Source organism: Diabrotica undecimpunctata, chromosome 7 (assembly GCF_040954645.1).
Source record: "Diabrotica undecimpunctata isolate CICGRU chromosome 7, icDiaUnde3, whole genome shotgun sequence".
Taxonomy (NCBI): domain Eukaryota; kingdom Metazoa; phylum Arthropoda; class Insecta; order Coleoptera; family Chrysomelidae; genus Diabrotica; species Diabrotica undecimpunctata.
The window spans coordinates 127493053-127511778 of NC_092809.1; the positions used below are offsets into that span (position 1 = coordinate 127493053).

The 18726-nt window shown below is 33.5% G+C and overlaps 2 protein-coding genes across 2 annotated transcripts; both read left to right on the forward strand.

Annotated features, from left to right (window-relative positions):
- Positions 1-2832: 2832 nt before the first annotated feature.
- LOC140446632 (zinc finger BED domain-containing protein 5-like) lies at positions 2833-3357 on the forward strand. The gene has a single exon (XM_072539217.1). It carries the CDS (start codon positions 2833-2835, stop codon positions 3355-3357), a length of 525 nt encoding a protein of 174 aa, XP_072395318.1.
- Positions 3358-3851: 494 nt separating this feature from the next.
- On the forward strand, positions 3852-4385 carry LOC140446633 (zinc finger BED domain-containing protein 5-like). The gene has a single exon (XM_072539218.1). It carries the CDS (start codon positions 3852-3854, stop codon positions 4383-4385), a length of 534 nt encoding a protein of 177 aa, XP_072395319.1.
- Positions 4386-18726: the final 14341 nt, after the last annotated feature.

The following is an 18726-nucleotide window of genomic DNA, read 5'->3' on the forward strand; positions in this document are numbered from 1 at the left end:
TATTTATTAACAGTGATACTATTACAATTCAGGAGGTCTGGGGCAAAAGTAACAGAAGTGGCCCCTCTTCTCAATATAAGAAAAAGCTAAGACTTACCTCCATATAGAAACTGTCTAAATAAAACATGTTTAAAATAAAACCTCCATATAGGAACTACCTAAATACAACATTTCTCCGAAGCAAGCTGGAGAGCCTTCATGACCAACTCATATCGACTGTCTTCCAAAAAGATTTTCAAACTTCGGAGTTTTATTGCGACATTTTCAAGGCTTAAACACTTCGTCTATAAATACCTTTTTGGACTGTTCATTTATTGCAAAATGTACCCACATAAATATGAAGGAATCCAAGAAATTTAAAATCACAAATATTTGAGAGTAAAATTTTAGCAGAGCCCTGTGTAATAATATTTTTCTTGGCGTCACACAATTTTCCTGTAACTTGAACTAATTTATCAAAATGTTTTAAAATAGGTTTTACAGCTTCGTGATTGGCACTTCATCAAGTGTCATATAGCTATTTTACAGATACACCTATACCTTCCAATAAAATCCCCTATCTATGTGGATAGGACGAGGAGAAATTATATATACTTTCTATAGTTGCAAAAAACGTTGCACAGCTGGTTGATTGCAAATGCATGAACTCCACACAAATTGAGAGAATGGTTTGTTCAAGGCACAAACATGGCTTTGCTATTTTTTTCTTGATCCTTGCTTGGACACCCGTATGGATGCCTGACATAGTGAATTTTATTATCATAGCCTTGACTCCTACACAATTGTAGATCCAATCCATCATTTTTTAGTATATTTATAATATCAATGATTATTCAATATTTGAATAAGTTTTTTAGGTTACTGCAACCTGTATTACAATGCATACTAATTTTTTATAAAAGAAAACATAAAATAAATATTCAAACTATTTTATGTTATGTATCAAAGTGTAGTTTCATTAGTTTAAAAATTTTTTTTCGTTATTTCTTAATTTTTATTTTATACCTTTTATGCCAATGTAGGGGCCCACGGACCGCCTCCCCCTCTAGTTACGCCACTGTTTATTAAACTGTAAAAATATTTTTGCTCACGCTTTTTGATATCATTTTTGTGTACAAGAATTATTTTATTATCATCTCGAATATACCAAATCCGATTAAAATCTTATATTTCCTTTGTTCTACGTTTGATTATTTTATATAATATAATTATATATATTAGTTTGTAGAATATACGACATTTGCTAACTTATTCTGGTACTAACGAATCAGCCTGTATATTATAAAGTTTAGAGCGTTTGTTTCAATGTACAAAGTTTCCATTCTCGTGCTACTATTTCTTTTAAACAGTAATTGTATTTTATGTTACATTTATATTAAATTTAATTTTACTACCGACGCAGAACTGCATATAAAACAAACTTAAATCTGAAGTTTGTTTCAAAGTAGTCTAACATACATAAGAATTTATATATTTCCTGCAGCAGCCAGGAATTTTACCGAACTATTGAGTCAATATGTCCGTCTTTCTCCCTTCATCCTTACATTTTCCGCTTCACACAATCTCCCCACAGCTTCCGATATGGGAATGTCAAACATCAGAGATTTCAGGAAGATGAAATGCAGGGAATTTGATGCTCGAGATATAAACTGGGGACACTTTATGAAATATTGGCCAACTATTCATACCCGGTATGTGTGACACTATTGCGTTGTTCGTCGTGATAATAGAAATACCAAAAATGACCAGACAAAGTAAGATATTTAAATGACGTTTAAGCTTTATTTGTAAATATTATAAATATACTAAACATAATCCACCAAAAAAATTTGTTTTTAAGTTTATATATAAAATTTGGAATTGGAAAATATTTGCGACATTAGATCATTTTGGACTTGTACTCTTGTGTTAATGGTCAATGGAAGTCACCAGACAGTAGTAAGACAGCATTATCGATTTTGTTTGTCTTGCAGTTTAAATCTTGCATACCTCTATGTAATACTTTAAGTGAATGTTTATTATCCATAGTACTTTCACCCTAGATAATAACTGATTTTAATCAGAAATATGGAAATATATCTTGGAGCGTATCAGTCCAACAGTACCAAAATGATTAAGGATTGAATCCTCTAACCCAGCGATTCCCTAACTGTGGTACTCGTACCACCAGTGGTACGCGACGATTATTAAGGTGGTACGCAAGCAGCCATAGGACATACACAGTAAAATTTACTGAGTTAATAACGCCACGGCGCGAGGGGGCGACGTCGCGTTTAGTTTGCATTAAGCTCCGCCTATTTTACTGGCCAGCGCATCTTTCGGCGACCGCGACGCGAGTCAATGAGTGACAAAGCTATCGAGCGTCCGCACGCACGTCCAACCAGCTAGCATTCGTCAAATTACCTATCTAATTTGTTTTAAGTCAAGTTTAATATATTTGAATTAACATGGATAAGTGGCTTAGTAGTGTAAAACGACCTTGTGCTCAAAATAATGTACCACCAAGTTCATCTCAAGAATTCAGTGATTCAAGATGATGGTAAAAATTCTTTACCATCGAGTTCCACTTCGGAGCCAGATTGTGCGGTAATTTAAGAAGATAAAATACCTACTAAAATTCAAAAAATTACTAGAAAATATGACCCAGAATACATAAATATTGGATTTACGGTGACGGATGTAAAGAATGAGCCACGCCCTCAGTGTGTCATCTGCTTTGAAATTTTATCAAATCAAAGTATAGAACCCTCATTACTGAATCGTCATTTTAACACAAAACATTCTACATTAATTAGCAAACCGAAGGATTTTTTCACCAGAAAATTAACAGAAATGAAAAGCACTAAGAAAGTCATGTCTTCATTTACTGGTAGTACCAAAAAATCAGTAGAGGCATCATTCTTAGTTAGCCTAAAAATTGCAAAGTCAGGAAAAGCTCACACAATTGGCGAAGAATTGTTGTTACCTGCAGCAAAAGATATGGTTACCTGTATGTTGGGTGAGGCGTCAGCTAAAATGCTAGAACTGATATCACTGTCCAATAATACCGTTCAACGTAGGATCGACAGTATGGCATCAAATGTTGAAAATAAAGTCATCAATCATGTAAAAAGTAGCGATTTCTTTTCGATACAACTTGATGAGAGTACAGATGTAACGAACTATGCTCAACTTATGATTTACGTGCGGTATATACATGAAAATAAAACAATTAAGGAAGATTATTTATTCTGTGAGCCGTTATCAACACGAACTACAGCGGATGAAATTTTCAACAAACTGGATGAATTCTTTGCTGAAAATGGACTTGACTGGATGAATTGCGTTGGCTTCTGCTCTGATGCGCTCGAGCTATGAGAGGTAGATTCGGAGGTGTAGCCACAAAAGTAAAATCTGTTGCTAAGAATTGTAATTTTATGCACTGCAGTATACACAGACAAGCGTTAGCAGTAAAACGAATGACCGAACAATTTAAAAATGTTCTCCGAGATGCAATCAAGGTGGTAAATTTTATTAAATCTCGGGCACTTAACTCTCGTTTATTTTCAAACTTGTGTTCCGAAATGGGCCGTAACCATATTCAGTTGCTGCTACATACAGAGGTTAGATGGCTTTCGCGAGGCAAAATGCTGAACAGATTATTCCAGTTACGTTCTGAGGTGCAGCTGTTCCTGATGGGGACTGATTTTGAATTACGCAATCGACTGACAGATGAACACTGGCTTATATCATTGGCTTACTCATCAGACATTTTCAATCGCATCAACGACTTAAATCTAAGTTTGCAAGGTAGATCTACAAATAGATTTTCAGTAAATGACAAAATAAAAACATTTATCAAAAAATTTTAAATGATTGAAAAGAGCGTGTCGAATGAGAACCTAGCATCTTTTCCTAATTTAGAAAATTTTATAACTAAAAATGAACTTACAGTGAGTGAAATTGTGATCAATAACATCAAAAATCACAGCCAAATGATCGTTGAAATATTTGAAGAATATTTTTCGGAGTTTAATTGGATAAGGAACCCATTCGTTACAGATCTGGATAGTGTTCGTGAAAATTTAAGTGTAAATGAAAAGGAATCTTTGATAGAGTTGTCTTGCGATGGAGCTTTGCAAGTGGAATTCAACAAAGAAGAGCTGTGTGAATTTTGGCTAAAAGTTAAAAATGGATATCCATCGCTGTCCAGAAAAGCATTACTGTTTCTAATTCCATTTACAACTACATATCTCTGTGAGAGCGGATTTTCTGCTATGTTGATAATAAAAAATAAATATCGTAACAAGCTTAACATAGACACTAATTTGCGCCTGAAATTAAGTACAACTGAGCCAGATATTTCCTCTCTTGTCTCGAACATGCAGCATCATTTTTCGCACTGAGTATATTGTATTTTTTCCTATAATTAATAAACAATAATGTTGTCATAAACAGTTGTTGCAGTTTTTATTACTTTACCATTTTCAAGGTTTTTTAAAGATTACCACAGTTCAGTGGTACGCTACTAATTTATAATTTCGTGTGTGGTACGCGAGATTAAAAGTTTGGGAACCACTGCTCTAACCAAAAGAAAACATAATTTAAAAAATAATGTTGTCGAAATGTTTAACATATTTTATATATAAATAAATGTAAACTAAATAATTATTTTTATCTCAACATTTATAAAGGGAATGAAATTTAAACTTACCCTGCTTTTCTGACGGCGCCTGTGCAGTTGAACGAAGCAGCAGCAGTGCCAGTTTGTTTCGCCTTGTAAGGAGAGTTCATAACGCTCTCACCGTCATCTTCATCGGAGACTGCCGTCGTCAGGGACATGCGGTCATCGTCCGAGATCTGGAAAAAAGTTTAAGTTTAGAAAAATCATGATTTTTATACTAAACAATATTCAATTATTTTATTATTATTTGAATAAGAATAAAAAGAACACGAAACAAGTTTGACACTTTAAAGATCACTTCAAGCAATCAAATAAATTGATTACGCTTAAAAATTTCTTAGTGGGCAAATTTTTCTTTACATCATAACGCTGATTTAAGCGTATCAGAAAATTGAGAATAAAAATAAAATCTCTCTCGCTCTCTCTCTCTATCTCTCTCTCTATCTCTCTCTATATCTCTTTCTATCTCTCTCTATATCTCTCTCTCTCTCTCTCTCTTCTTCTTCTTCAGATGCTAATCCACTAATGGATGTTAGCGATCACATTTTCCATTAATTCTCTATTTCTTGCAATATGTATCAGAGATTGTATGTCGTTAATCCCTGTCCATTGCCTTATGTTTCGGAGCCAGGACATTTTCTTGCGTCCCATTCCTCTCTGGCCTTAAATTTTCCCCTTGATTATAAGTTGGAGGAACTGGTATTTTTCATTTCGCATGATGTGACCTAGATAAGCCGTTTTCCTTTTATTGATGGTTTCGAAAAGTTGGCGTTCTTAGTTTATTCTTTTAAGGACATCTATATTTGTGATTTTCGCTGTCCATGGTATTTTTAGGATACGGCGATAGAGCCACATTTCGAAAGCTTCTAATCTGTTTATTTCCCTCGTTTTGAGTGTCCAGCCCTCTACGCCATATAGCAGCACTGACCACACGTAGCACTTAGTAAACCTTAGTCTCAGTTGAAGATCGAATTCTGAACAAGTCAGCACCTTCTTGAATTTTACGAAATCTCTCTCTCTCGGTCTCTCCATATTCCGTTACCTCATAACTGAGGATCATAATTTCACCTAATACAGTCCAATAGATTTTTTCATTGGCCTTCTGTCTTTGTCCGCTCTTATGGTTTCGAAGAATGAACGTCCCGTTAAATACATCAATTGGTCCGTTCAACGAGTACGTAACCATCCACTTGTTCTTCTTCCTGGAACGTTTACGGAAACAAAAATTCCTTCTAAATTCTATAAATAAAGCGGATAATGTGTATTTTTTGGCACGTAGGGATTTCAGTAGTTCTCTTTCTGTTAGCACAGATTTATTTTCTTTAGCGACTTGATAACACCTTTTACCTGTAAAAGCAGTACTGTGAGCTCTTTGCTGTTTCCTACCTAATTAATCTGGTAATAGATTGTCTTCAAGGTTTCTTTGAAAACCTTCTATCGTTTAAGGGTCCTGGATGCTGATTATTTGTAAATGGTACCTGTATAAGACTTTAAGCCGAAGCCTGATGTTGAGTATCAGAAGCTTGTGGTCATTTTCATGTGTAAACTTAAAGTCAATGGAGTTAACAATACAGAAGTAATGAAAAAAGAATTAAAATTTCAAGTACAAAGATCAAATAGATTAGTAGGATGCATTAATAACGCTATATGGTGGAACCGACGCATTGTGAGAGAAAATCAATAATCTATAAGGCCAGTATAAGACCAATAATGATGTATGCATTAGGGAAAAGACCCAACACAGCCAAAACACAGTGAGAAACAAAAGAAATGAGATACTTAAAAAAATTACAGGAAATACAATGAGAGACCGAACAGCTCTCTCATTGTGAGATGAGATTAGAGCAAAATGTAATGTGCAGGATATAAAAGAGTGAACACCAAAGAGAAAAAAAATAATGGAACTGTATCATCAGTAGATTGGCGAATACAAAAGATGTTAAGATAGCAACGAACAAATCACCAAGTGGTAGAAGAAGTATTGACCGACCGTGCAGAGAGATGGAGTAATAATCTTCCAGAGATGCAACAACCTACCAATGAACAAGCAAACTTACTTTTAAAAAGAAAAAAGGAGAGGAAAAATCAATGATTACCATGCTTTTTATGTCTGAAGAGGTACTTAATCGATTCTCACATTAGACAAGGCCAAAAGCTCGGGTTCGCTTAAATGAATATAAGAAACACTAATGTTAACAGATAATATATCAAAAATTTCCTACAAGAATTATTAAAAAAACATCTTCCATAATTGATTATATTGTTTTATATTTCTCACAACTTTATGTTCGCTCTACAATTATTAACGTAGGACTATCTAATCATGATGAACAAGATATAGGTGAAGAAAAACAATACCTACAAATTTTACCCTCAGAAGTAAAGAATGCCCTACAGAATGCAAAACAAGAAAAAGCCCTGATCAAATTCCAGTTGAACTGTTAAAAGCCTTAGATGACGGTAATATAAAGAGACTCACCCGAATTCTCAACCACATATATGTAGAGGGCAACATCCCGGAAGAATGGCTTGAATCGATATTTTTACCTCTACCAAAAAACAACAATCCCAAATCATGTCATGACTATAGATTGATAAGCCTAATGTGCCACCCTTTAAAGATTCTCTTAAAAATTGTTCAAAACCGAATTTATAAGAAATGTGAGGAGCAGATAGATGAAACTCAGTTTGGCTTCAGAGGAGGCATGGGTACAAGAGAGGCATTATTTGCGTTGACGGTACTCTTGCAGAAATGTCGGGAATATAACAAAAGTGCATATGTATGCTTCATAGACTTTAGGAAGGCCTTTGACCGAGTGCAGCATATGAAGTTAATAGATGAATTAAAAAACATCAATTTAGACAAAAAAGACATTGAGTTTATTAAGGCTATATACTGGAACCAGAAAGCAGTAGTAAAGGTGAACGATATAGAAACAAATAATATACCGATTGCGAGAGGGGTTAGGCAAGGATGCGTCTTGTCTCCGACGCTTTTCAACGTGTACTCACAGGTCATATTCAGAAAAGCCTTATGGGAAAGAAAAGAGGGAATAAGAATTGGTAGAGAAATCATAAACACCATGAGATTTGCAGATGACACGGTAATTATGGCTGAGAGTATAGAAGATCTACAAACTTTACTAGATGCAATAAATAGTGAATGCATTCAAATGGGACTTGACATCAACACAGATAAGACCAAATTTATGATAGTATCAAGGAGTCCAATAAATAATGAACAACTAACTCTTGGTGGACAGCAAATAGAGAGAGTGACAAAATATAAATATCTGGCAAGGAAATGGCAAGGGCAGCGTTCTTAAAATTCAAACAATTGTTCTGTGACAAAAATCTGAATATTGCGCTGAGACTGAGGTTTGTTGAATGTTACGTCTGGTCGCAATTATTGTACGGGGTAGAAACATGGACACTAAAAGCGCAAATAGTTAAAAAGATTGAAGCCTTTGAACTTTGGATATACCTACCGGAGAATGTTGAGAATCCCATGGACTGCCAGGGTCACCAATGAGGAAGTGCTGAGAAGAATGGGTCGAGACAAAAAATTGTTGAGAACGATAAAAGTACGCAAGACTGCATACCTTGGACACATACTAAGAAATAATTAATATAGCCTTCTGCAGGTCATCATGCAGGGTAGAGTCGATGGCAAAAAGGGAATAGGTAGAAAGAGGAAGTCATGGCTGCGAAATATTCGAGACTGGACAAACATGACTGTAGACGAATTATTCCACGTTGCAAAAGACAGAGAAGCTTTTAAAAATGTGGTCGCCAACCTCCGTTAATGGGGACGGCATAGGAAGAAGAAGATCTAATCATGAAGCAGTATATACCAGGTTTAACACTATCAAAAAGCCTTACTAGAAAACCCGACGTTTCTGGGTAACACTTTTCTTCTGTGGACGTGGACTATAATTTTAGTAATTTCTTAGATAAGCTTGACTATATTTTTAATAAGGCATTTCCTTTAATTACAGTTAAGTCAAAACATCGTAAACCCTGGACTACTAAAGGTATCCGCAGATAGACAGCTAAGAATAAGCGTTCACTTTTGTACATTAAGAAATTTACTACCAACGTCTTTGTCACTAAATATACCACCAAGTACACAGAAACCTATCTAAAACTTATTAAAACAAGGCTGCACACCCCCCTTAAAATTTTTCTGTGCGCTTAGATTTTGTTGTTTCTTTTGTATGAAAAATGCTTTCAGAACAAGAAAGTAACGTGTCCATTTTTATTACAAAATGTCAAGTAGTTTAGGAGATAAAGCTAAAAAGATAAATTTTATTTTGTAACTTCAAAGGGCTGTAACTTTTTTGTGTACACTTTTGTACTAAGGTAAGTTGGATTCAATCAATTTATTTTTTCCCCGGAATGCGTGATTTAATTTATGACATACCTTTTTGAAACACCCTGTATATTTGGGTATCATATGCAGCAACTTAAACTTATTAGTTCGTGAGGTTTTATTATGCAATTTGCACTTTTATTTAAATTTTGCAACCGTTTTTTTATTTTATTATCTTTTATTTTGTGATATTGACGATTTATATAATTTTAGTAAATTTTAAATGGTTTTTGTTATTTTTCTGACTTTTTGTAAGCTTTGTTTATAAAATTGTACAATTTTCAGTGACAATAAATCATATTTATATTCTATTCCATTTAAATATCTCGGTTCCTACATAATGGAAAATGGGACACTATATTGACAAATTGCTCACGGGATACAGACTGGTTGGTTTAACTGAAAGCGAATGAGCGGGGTACTCTGCAATCGAAAAATCGGAGAAGGGCTGAAACAAAAAAAAATACAAAAGTGTGGTAAGATCTTAGTTGGTGTTATGCGGTGAAATCAAGCCTCTAAAGAAAATTCAGAAGAACCAGATGGAGGTAGCTGAAATGAAAATGTTACGGTGCATTGGTTTGATCATGTTAGACGTAGAAATAAAAACTATGTAGGACGAAGGATAAAGCTGTTAAATTTAAAGTTACCTCGAATAAGAGGTAAAGGAAAGCCGAGAAGATGTATGAACTGTGCGGCAGAGGACTTGAGAGAGAACATTTTAGGTGATGAAGGCACGATATACAGAAATAAGGGGCGAAGAAGATAAAGGAACAGCGAACCCTGAAAAGAAAAAAGCTTAAGAAGAAGAAATAGACAAAGAATACTTCCGTCCATTTAATGTAAATTTGCAATTTACTTAACAAATCCCGAGAAATGTAAAATAAGAAAAATAAAATAATAAAACAATAAATTTAAACTAAATACAAAATTAAGTAGTAGTAATTACATTTTTAAAAATTTTCCAATAAAATCCTTTATAAAAAGGTATATAAAAAACCCAGTCGGGCTATGTTAAAAAGACAAAACGTTTTCGGAATAAGTATTCCATCATCAGTGTCAATATATTACATGAATGTAGCCACTAAATATGAGGGTAAAAACCCTTTAAAAATTAATATATGAAGTTTAGTTTACATTATGTCGTGTTTACAAATAGGATGGTAAAGTTACCGTTGGATTGGTAACATGGCGACATATGACTCTACATTAAGTTGCAAGTCCTGAGACGGTATGTCTACGAGGACTTTATTAAAGCAACTGAACTTTAAAAATGTTGTATTAGGTTGACTGCAACAAACTAGAAGAAATTAATATGCTGTTAATGTTTTCTACAAGTAAAATGATGTGTATATAAAAACATATTTTAGTAAGAATATGGACCCTATTGTACCTCACAAACAATTATCAGCCTGTCACTCATACTACATTGAAAAATAGACGAGGATTTTCGCAATTATTTTGATTTTGCTGATATACTTTTTGTAGTTCGCCGAACGGAAATCTGTTGTTTCATAAAACAAATATCCCGGTGATGATTCCTATGCGCTATATCTAAATATCGTGAAGTATCGCTCTCGGAGCACGTATAAATAATGACAAAAGAAGTTGGAGTTGTATTTTCTGTTGTTAAAATCGTATCCGATTTTTGAAATTTTGTTTAAAATGAACAAAACTACCAAAAATTTCAGTTAGTATGAAAACTATTGCGTTAAAATGTGTTAAACTCTTTATCGTAGAAAGTTTAATTACAAAGTAAAAGGGGAAAATCACAGTGGTTGTCTTTATACCATGGCTTAAAAAACATACAGAGAAGTAAAGACTTCCGGTGCATAATGGTATATTTTATTAAAAAATATTTAAAATTTATTCAAAATGATTACAATTCTTTAAAACGTTTTCGGTCTAGTCCAGAGGTTTCCAACCAGTGTGCTGCGGCACACTCGTGTGCCCTGAAGTCCCTGTAGGTGTGCCGCGAAATTTTACGGTTTTTTTAATAGTATTTATTGTTTTACTTCGCTTTGATAATAACTTTTATGGGCTGTTTTATTTGAGTGTTTGCACAGACGGTTGCCCTACGATGGTAGGACACTCACCAGGGTTTCTGGCTGTAGTTTAAAAGGAAAATCCAGATATTATTTTCACACAGAGAAGCACTTATTTCTAATTCCTTGATGCCTAAACCAAATCAAGTTTTGCAAACTATTGTAATAATGGCAAACTACATCAAAAGTAGGCCTATAAAAGCGAGATTATTCAACAGTTTGTATTCTGCTATGGATTCTGAGCATATTGTTGCATGCAGAAGTAAGATGGTGATCTTGCAATCGTATCCTTTAAAAATTCTATGAACTTAAAGAGGAGGTGTGCTTAGTGATGACACCTGGTGCTCCAAAGTTGCGTTTTTGGCAGATATTTTTGGGAAATTGTATGTTTTAAATAAGGGCATGCAGGAAAAGCAAGAAAACATCTTCACCTCTACTGATAAGATCAGTTGCTTCCATTAGAAGCTTTTACTGTGAATAAAGGAAGTTGAAAATCAAGCCACATGGGACGTTTCAGTTAACAAACAATTGCAATGTGGAACCAAATCTAAAAGACCTTTTTTTGAAAAGTCTTAGTAGGCTAAATGACAATATCAAAAAGTATTTTTCCTTCCTCGATACGTCATCAATGGACTAGGTGCGAAATCCATACATTAAGTCGGCTTATGACACAGCTTTGTTCACTACAAATGAAGAGGGTAAGTTGATAGATATATAAAACGACCGTGGACTTAAACTTAAATACAGTAAACTAGTTGAAGAAGTAGAGGCTCAGTCAAAACTGAAGAAAATAAAAGTAAATGTAGATGTTGCATGATTTTGGATTCCCTCTTTAATGAATATTCACTGGTAACAAAGAAAGCTTCTTCTTCTTTAAGCGCCATCTCCGAGACGAAAGTTGGTAATCATCATGGCTATTCTGACCTTCGAGGCAGCTGCTCTAAACAATTGCCTTGAGCTGTAACCAAACCACTCTCTCAGGTTCTTCAACCAGAAAACGCGTCTTCTTCCTACGATTCTCCTACCCTCTAGTTTTCCTTACATTATAAGAAGATGTTGTATCTTTCGCTTCTTATCACATGTTCGAGATATTGCAATTTCTTTTCTTTTATTGTATTTTCAATTTCCCTCTCTCTGCCTATTTTCCTTAACACTTCTGTATTCGTGACTCTATCTACCCATGGAATCCTTAACAATCTTCTAAATGTCCACATTTCAAACGCGTTAAGTCGATTTATTGTATTCCGGTTTAATGTCCATGATTCAGCTCCATAGTAGAGTACACTATGTACATAGCATATAATTAGCCTTATTCTGAGGGCCAATGTCAGATCTTTGCTGCATAAAATCTTTTTCATTTTCACGAAGTTGGCACGTGCTTTATTAATTATGACTCTTATTTCTGCAGTATAATCGTTATGTTCTGTGATTATCGTTCCCAAATAAGTATATCTTTTTACTCTCTCAGTCTGCTGGCCGCCTACCGTTAATCTTCTTGCTAATTTTCATGAATTTGGTTTTTTTGATGTTAAGAGAGAGTCCGTATTCTCCACTATATCTTAATATTTTGTTCATTATTGTTTCCAAGTCTTCCAAGCTGTCGGCTATTATGACTGCATCGTCGGCATACCTAATGTTGTTAATTAAACTTCTGTTCACTTTTATGCCGACTGTCTCGTTTACCAAAACTTCTGGTATGACTTCTTCAGAATAAGCATTAAACAAAAACGACGACAGTATGCAACCTTGCCTGACCCCTCTCCTTATCTCCACTTCTTCTGATACTTCTCTTCACATGTGATCGTTGGCTGTAGTATAAATTTGAGATCAATGTTACATCCCTCACATCCAGATTCTTGTTTTTGAGTACTTTTATAAGTCGGTCATGTAATAGAAAATAGTGCCTCTCTTGTGCCCACTACATTCCGAAATCCAAACTGAGAATCACTAATATTCATCTCCAGCTTAGCGTATATTCTGTTATGTATGATTTTTAGCAGGCTTTTTAAGGTATGTGACATTAGACTGATCGTTCGATAATCACTACATTCTTTGGTATTTACTTTCTTTGGTGGACAAATAAATGTTGATGTCAGCATTTCACGTGGAATGATTCCTGTGGAATAGATTGTGTTCAGTAGTTGGACTAAAAGATCTATGTTTTTTTCATTGATCAGTTTTAGCAATTCACTTGGTATTTCATCTGGACCAGCAGCTTTATTATTTTTCATGGACTTTACTGCATGCATAACTTCTGACTTTGTTATTTCGGGTCCCTCGTCTTTACTCTGATTATCTTTATATGTATTTTCCTGTCTCTGGTCATGGAATAATTCCTCTATATATTCTTTCCATCTTCCTAATTTTTGTTCTGTCTCCACTAAAATACTGTTAACTTTGCCTGTTTGTCCAATAGTATTCTTGAGGGTTTTTGTTTTGCTACTCCAGCTAATTCTTAAACTATCTTATGGAGATTGAAGTTATCATATTTGTTTTGTAAGTTTTCTATTTCTTGGCATTTTCCAGCGAAATAAGTCTCTTTAGCTTCTCTTATTTTCCTTCTTATTTGATTATGCAGCTGTTAATACTGAGTTATGTTGATATTCTTTTGCTTTCTTCTGTCCTCCATCATTTCGAAGATTTCTTCTGTCACCCAATCACCCTTCTTGCATCTGGTTGTTGTGAGTTCTCTGCGACTTGGTTCGATAATTGCATTTTTAAAGAATTGCCACTGTTATTCTACATCACCATCAATTGATTCTGGTGTGGATTCTAGGTTTGCATTCATTTCTTGCTTCAGTTTTTCTTTGACGTCTTCTGATTCTAATTTTTGTATGTTTATTTTATCACTTTTCTATTTTTTGTAAGTGAAGTTGAAATTTTGTTACAAGAGGATTGTGGTCCGACGCCACGTCTGCACCTGGGTACGCTTTCACTGATTGTATTGATTGTATTGCGTTTCGGTATCTGTGGTTTATTAAAATATAGTCAATTTGGTTTCTAACTATTTTATCGACCTTGTCAGCTGGCGATTTCCAAGTGTAAAGGCGTCGTTTAGGCAGTTTAAAGAAAGTATTCATTACTGCAAGATTATGTTCTAGGCAGAATTCTATAAGGCGTTCTCCTCTCTCATTTCGAACACCGAGTCCTATGGTCCTACAGTAGACTCACATCTGCCTTCTCCAACTTTGGCGTTAAAATCACCCATGACTACTGTTATATCTCTAGATGTTTACATGTGATGTAAAGAAACTATGAATGCAATAATACGTTTTCAACTTCTTATATCTGTGAATCTGCTCTCTCCTCGATGAACGCCATCAAAAGCACAAATAATTCACAGCTAAAATTTTGAGGACGACTTGAGAATGAAGGGTCACTAAGCACACATATATGTTTGTAAGTGCATGAAAATTTTGTTTTCTTAATTTTCCTAATCATTTCCATAATGAGTACAGGATTAACTTAATTAATTATGTTTAAAATTATATTTTGAACGAAAGTAAGATAATAAAGAAATCACATAACAATACATTATGATTATACTTATTATCGAGATTATTTAACCAAGTGTGCCGTACTGAACGAGTTTTTAAATTAGTGTATCTCAAGCTAACAAAGGTTGGAAACCGCTGGTCTAGTCAAACCATCATCAGTGAAAATTCTAAAGTAGCTAAAACTAGCTACGTAAATAAATGTAAAAATCCTTTAAATTACATGACAATCATGGTTAATAGTAATGATATAATGTCGCGAGGTCGATGTTATAGGCCTTCACATAAATGGAACATACAAGACAGTTCCGAGGAAAAAAGAGGCTGTCAAAAGAGCACTAGTCGTAACTTCGTATCTTCTACTTATCTTCTTCTTCGTCTAAAGATGAAGATCAGCTCGAGATTAAAGATATCTCCGATAGAAGCAGATTTTATTTATGTTCCGAAAATGAAGACGTTTTTAATTTCTTTCCACTAGACAAAGTTGCACTCAATTTTACAAGTGTAGTAAAATTTAAAGATGCTGGAAAAACTACATCCATTAATTTTTACCATGATAATTTGGTTTAAGCAAGCAGAAAAAACTGTTACTGTGAAGTTTCTCCGGAAACAAAATGTTTATTTTGTCTTCCCTTCTTCTTCTTAGTGCACCGTCTCCCTTCTTTCGAAGGTTTGCGATCCGAATGGCAATTGTAGCTTTGGAAACTACTGAACGAAAGATTTCCGTGGATGAGTGGTCAAATTATTTTTTGACTGCACTTTAACTTCCCGTATAATTCCTAGTAATTCATATCTTTCAACACATGTCTTCCCGGATGTTGAAAATATTGCCATCGTGAAGCATTCGGGCTTCGTGAAAGTGTTGCCGGTGCTCACGACGAGAGATTTCATTCTTTCAATCTTTCAACATTGTCTTTCCACAAAATATTTCTTTTAACTAATACATAAACAGAAAAAATAGTTTTATGGATTTTTGCCATAATTAAAAAAAGGTATTTTAATATTCGTTTTATCTATTTAATCGTCGTTAGTTCGTGTCCAAATGTAAAACCAACCCTCTCGCAAGGGTAAATCACAAGCTGAACCTTGAAACTAATGGCACTGTAACTTTATATGGTAAATACTTATTATCTCGCTGTCGAACAGGTAGCTAAACTGAAATGGAAATGGGCTGGACATAATAAACGTCTTAAGGATGGCCGGTGAAATAAAGAAATAAAGAATAAAAAATGAAAAATAATAGTAAATTTTATACCAAGACACATGCCTTTCTCCTACACTTTTCATCTATTTAAATAGCACCAATCATCTATCTTTGGATGTACGCTTTTTTCATACCTATCTATCACAGGAAATTTGCATCTATTTTGCTCCAGCGTGTTTTTTAGATTATTGGTTATCTCATTTGCGGTCTCCCTCTTTACCTTTTGTGGTTGCATAGTGTCCAGTGTATAAGTATTTTATTTCATCCCTCATCTTCTCTTGGTACTTAAGGGTATATCCAGCCAATTTTAATTTTACTTGTTTTCCTATAATTCTTTTCCCGTCTATTAGTTTGATGTTTAGCATCTGGGATTTTTCTATTTTTGCTTTGAATGATATTCTTTGAAAAACCGGTAAATAACTTTTCTAAAACAAAGCAAATCCGAAATATTAAAACTTTTATTAAATTTGTAATAAAAACAGAATAAGTTTTCACTCTTCAACAAACCATATTTCTTTAGCATCAAATACATGCATACATATTCTAAACATAGCTTTCTTGTGTTCTTTTATACATTCTCAATTTATTTCGCATAAACAATATCGTAGAACTCGTTAAGTAAATTCATAAATTGAATGTGTATTCACCAACTTCCTTTCACGACTTTGAGAACCGGAAAATATAATAGGCTACCTTCAACTACGGTTGACAAAATCGCATTGACATTAAAATAGATGGTTTGGTTTATTTTCGTCGCTTTTTGAATTGGGGTCACGTTATACATATACGAAGCCAATATTGTTGATTTTTGCATTAAATGTGAATAGGTTAAAAAATAAAATAGCGCCATGCGGTTTTCCATAATAACAAAACGGAACAAAGCAAAATAAAATATTTTTAAAATTTGTGGAATGGAAGGTTTAAATATTTAATATACTATATAAATATTAGTTTAAATAACTAATATTTGTTCTACTAGTTTGACACATTAACCCATATATCCGTCAGTTTAAAAAAAAGGTCGAAAAATTTTTCGCAGTTATCTGAAGCTTTTAAGACTTAGGTGGGGGTTACTAGATGACGAATAAATAAAAAAGTACTCGTATTTTACCTTGCGTTTTTTTTAACAATAATTTATGGTCACAATTTGATTTTTTGTCTTGTTTTATAAGTTTTTTCCCTTATATTTTACATAAACAATACTTATATCATTTTTTTATATCAAGAATATATTTATTTTCCCGTTTTTTAAAATAAAATTAATAAATAACTTACGGAGATATTTGCAAAAAACCAGTTTTTTGCCCTAATTTTTATTAACAAAATAAAATGTTATTAATACATTTGAACATCTTTGAACGTCTTTTAAATTTGTGCGAAATTTCCCCCCGATCCTGTATAAAATAGTTTAAAAGTTATTTAATTTATTTATCCCTGAGGCCAAGTATTTAAACTATTGAACTTGCTCTATTAATGATGCTAGACTTATTTAGCAAATTCCATATGATTCTTTAAAACTTAAAGTATCTCAAAATTTAAATACGTATTGCGTTTTCATCGAAATTATTTACAAAATAAACGTTTGAAAAGGGGGTATGTTTTTTACTTATAAACAATTGTAATAACTTTTATATTTTTCAAGCTACAGACTTTTACGTACAACCATTAAATAGCTGGTAAAAAACTCGCATTTTAAAAAGAACTTTCTATGACCAATAGGAATGAAGGTAGGGACTATTTTTTAAAAAATCATATCTCCATTGTTTATAAACATTAAGAAGTAAAATTTGCACAAATTTTGAATGAAAATCTAAACTTTATACTGAAACTTATAGGTATAAAATTCATCCAATTTTTCTAAACTATTCATTAAAGGACGAAAGGACTAAAGAACCACACTTTAATATTGGTCCATTATTTTAGCCTCTTTTTTGTTTTTATATTATGTAAATCCAGTAAATAAGAAAAAAAGAGTTTTCAATGATGTTACAATTTTATTGTATAAATAATAAAATATTAGATATACAGCGCGAATTTAGCATCAGTATAAAGTAACGGTGCTTTTAAAATATTATTAAAATAAGTACATTTTTAGGAGCTAACGCGTACTACTACGACTGCGGCCATAGCCATCAACACTATAGATGAATACCCTTTGTAATTGTAAAGCATTGAATTACATGAGTGAATTATGTGGATATGCTTCCCATGGACAGCTCCTATACCATGAGGAAAATTAGCTCTAATTTCAAATTCTTCAGCAACTTCTTTCCACTGGTGGGTGTAACGAGTCCGTTACTCAAATAATCGTTTACCTTCTTTTTGTGACTGGAATCTTTTAATTTAATTCTAAATTAAATTCATATTGAAATATTCTTAAACTAAATATTTAAATAACTCCCAGTAAATCTTATTTTCTAAGGTTGGCATTAAACTGCGCCCCCAGTGGCAAGATTCTGAAAGTACATTCATTCCACGAGGTGTAGAATCTCAACGTGGTTACTGGTCAACTGAATGTAATCGAAAGAGGATCGATTCAATCAGAGTAGTTGCGGCTGGGAGTGCCACTTTTTCCCGAATTTAGTTTAAGTTTATTTTATTGGGAAGAGCTGTTTGTTTTAGAAGAAATTATTTGAGTTATTTTGTTGTTTGTACGAGGATATTTTCAGTTGGATCACCCTAGCCGGTAAGATAAAATTACAAATAAATTATAAGGAAAAATCCTTCATATCATCCGCCATTGTTAGTAAAATTCAGACCTATTTTAATTTCGTCTTTGATAGGTATTTCATATATTTTATACATGTCATATTTCACCTTATTTTATTAAGGAAAAGTTTTATACCTAAATAAATTATAAGTATTAGATTCAATATCTCAAATTTTTATTTCCTTTCAAGAGTGAAAGCACACAATTATTTATTTCAATTTCATACCGTTAAAACCGGCTA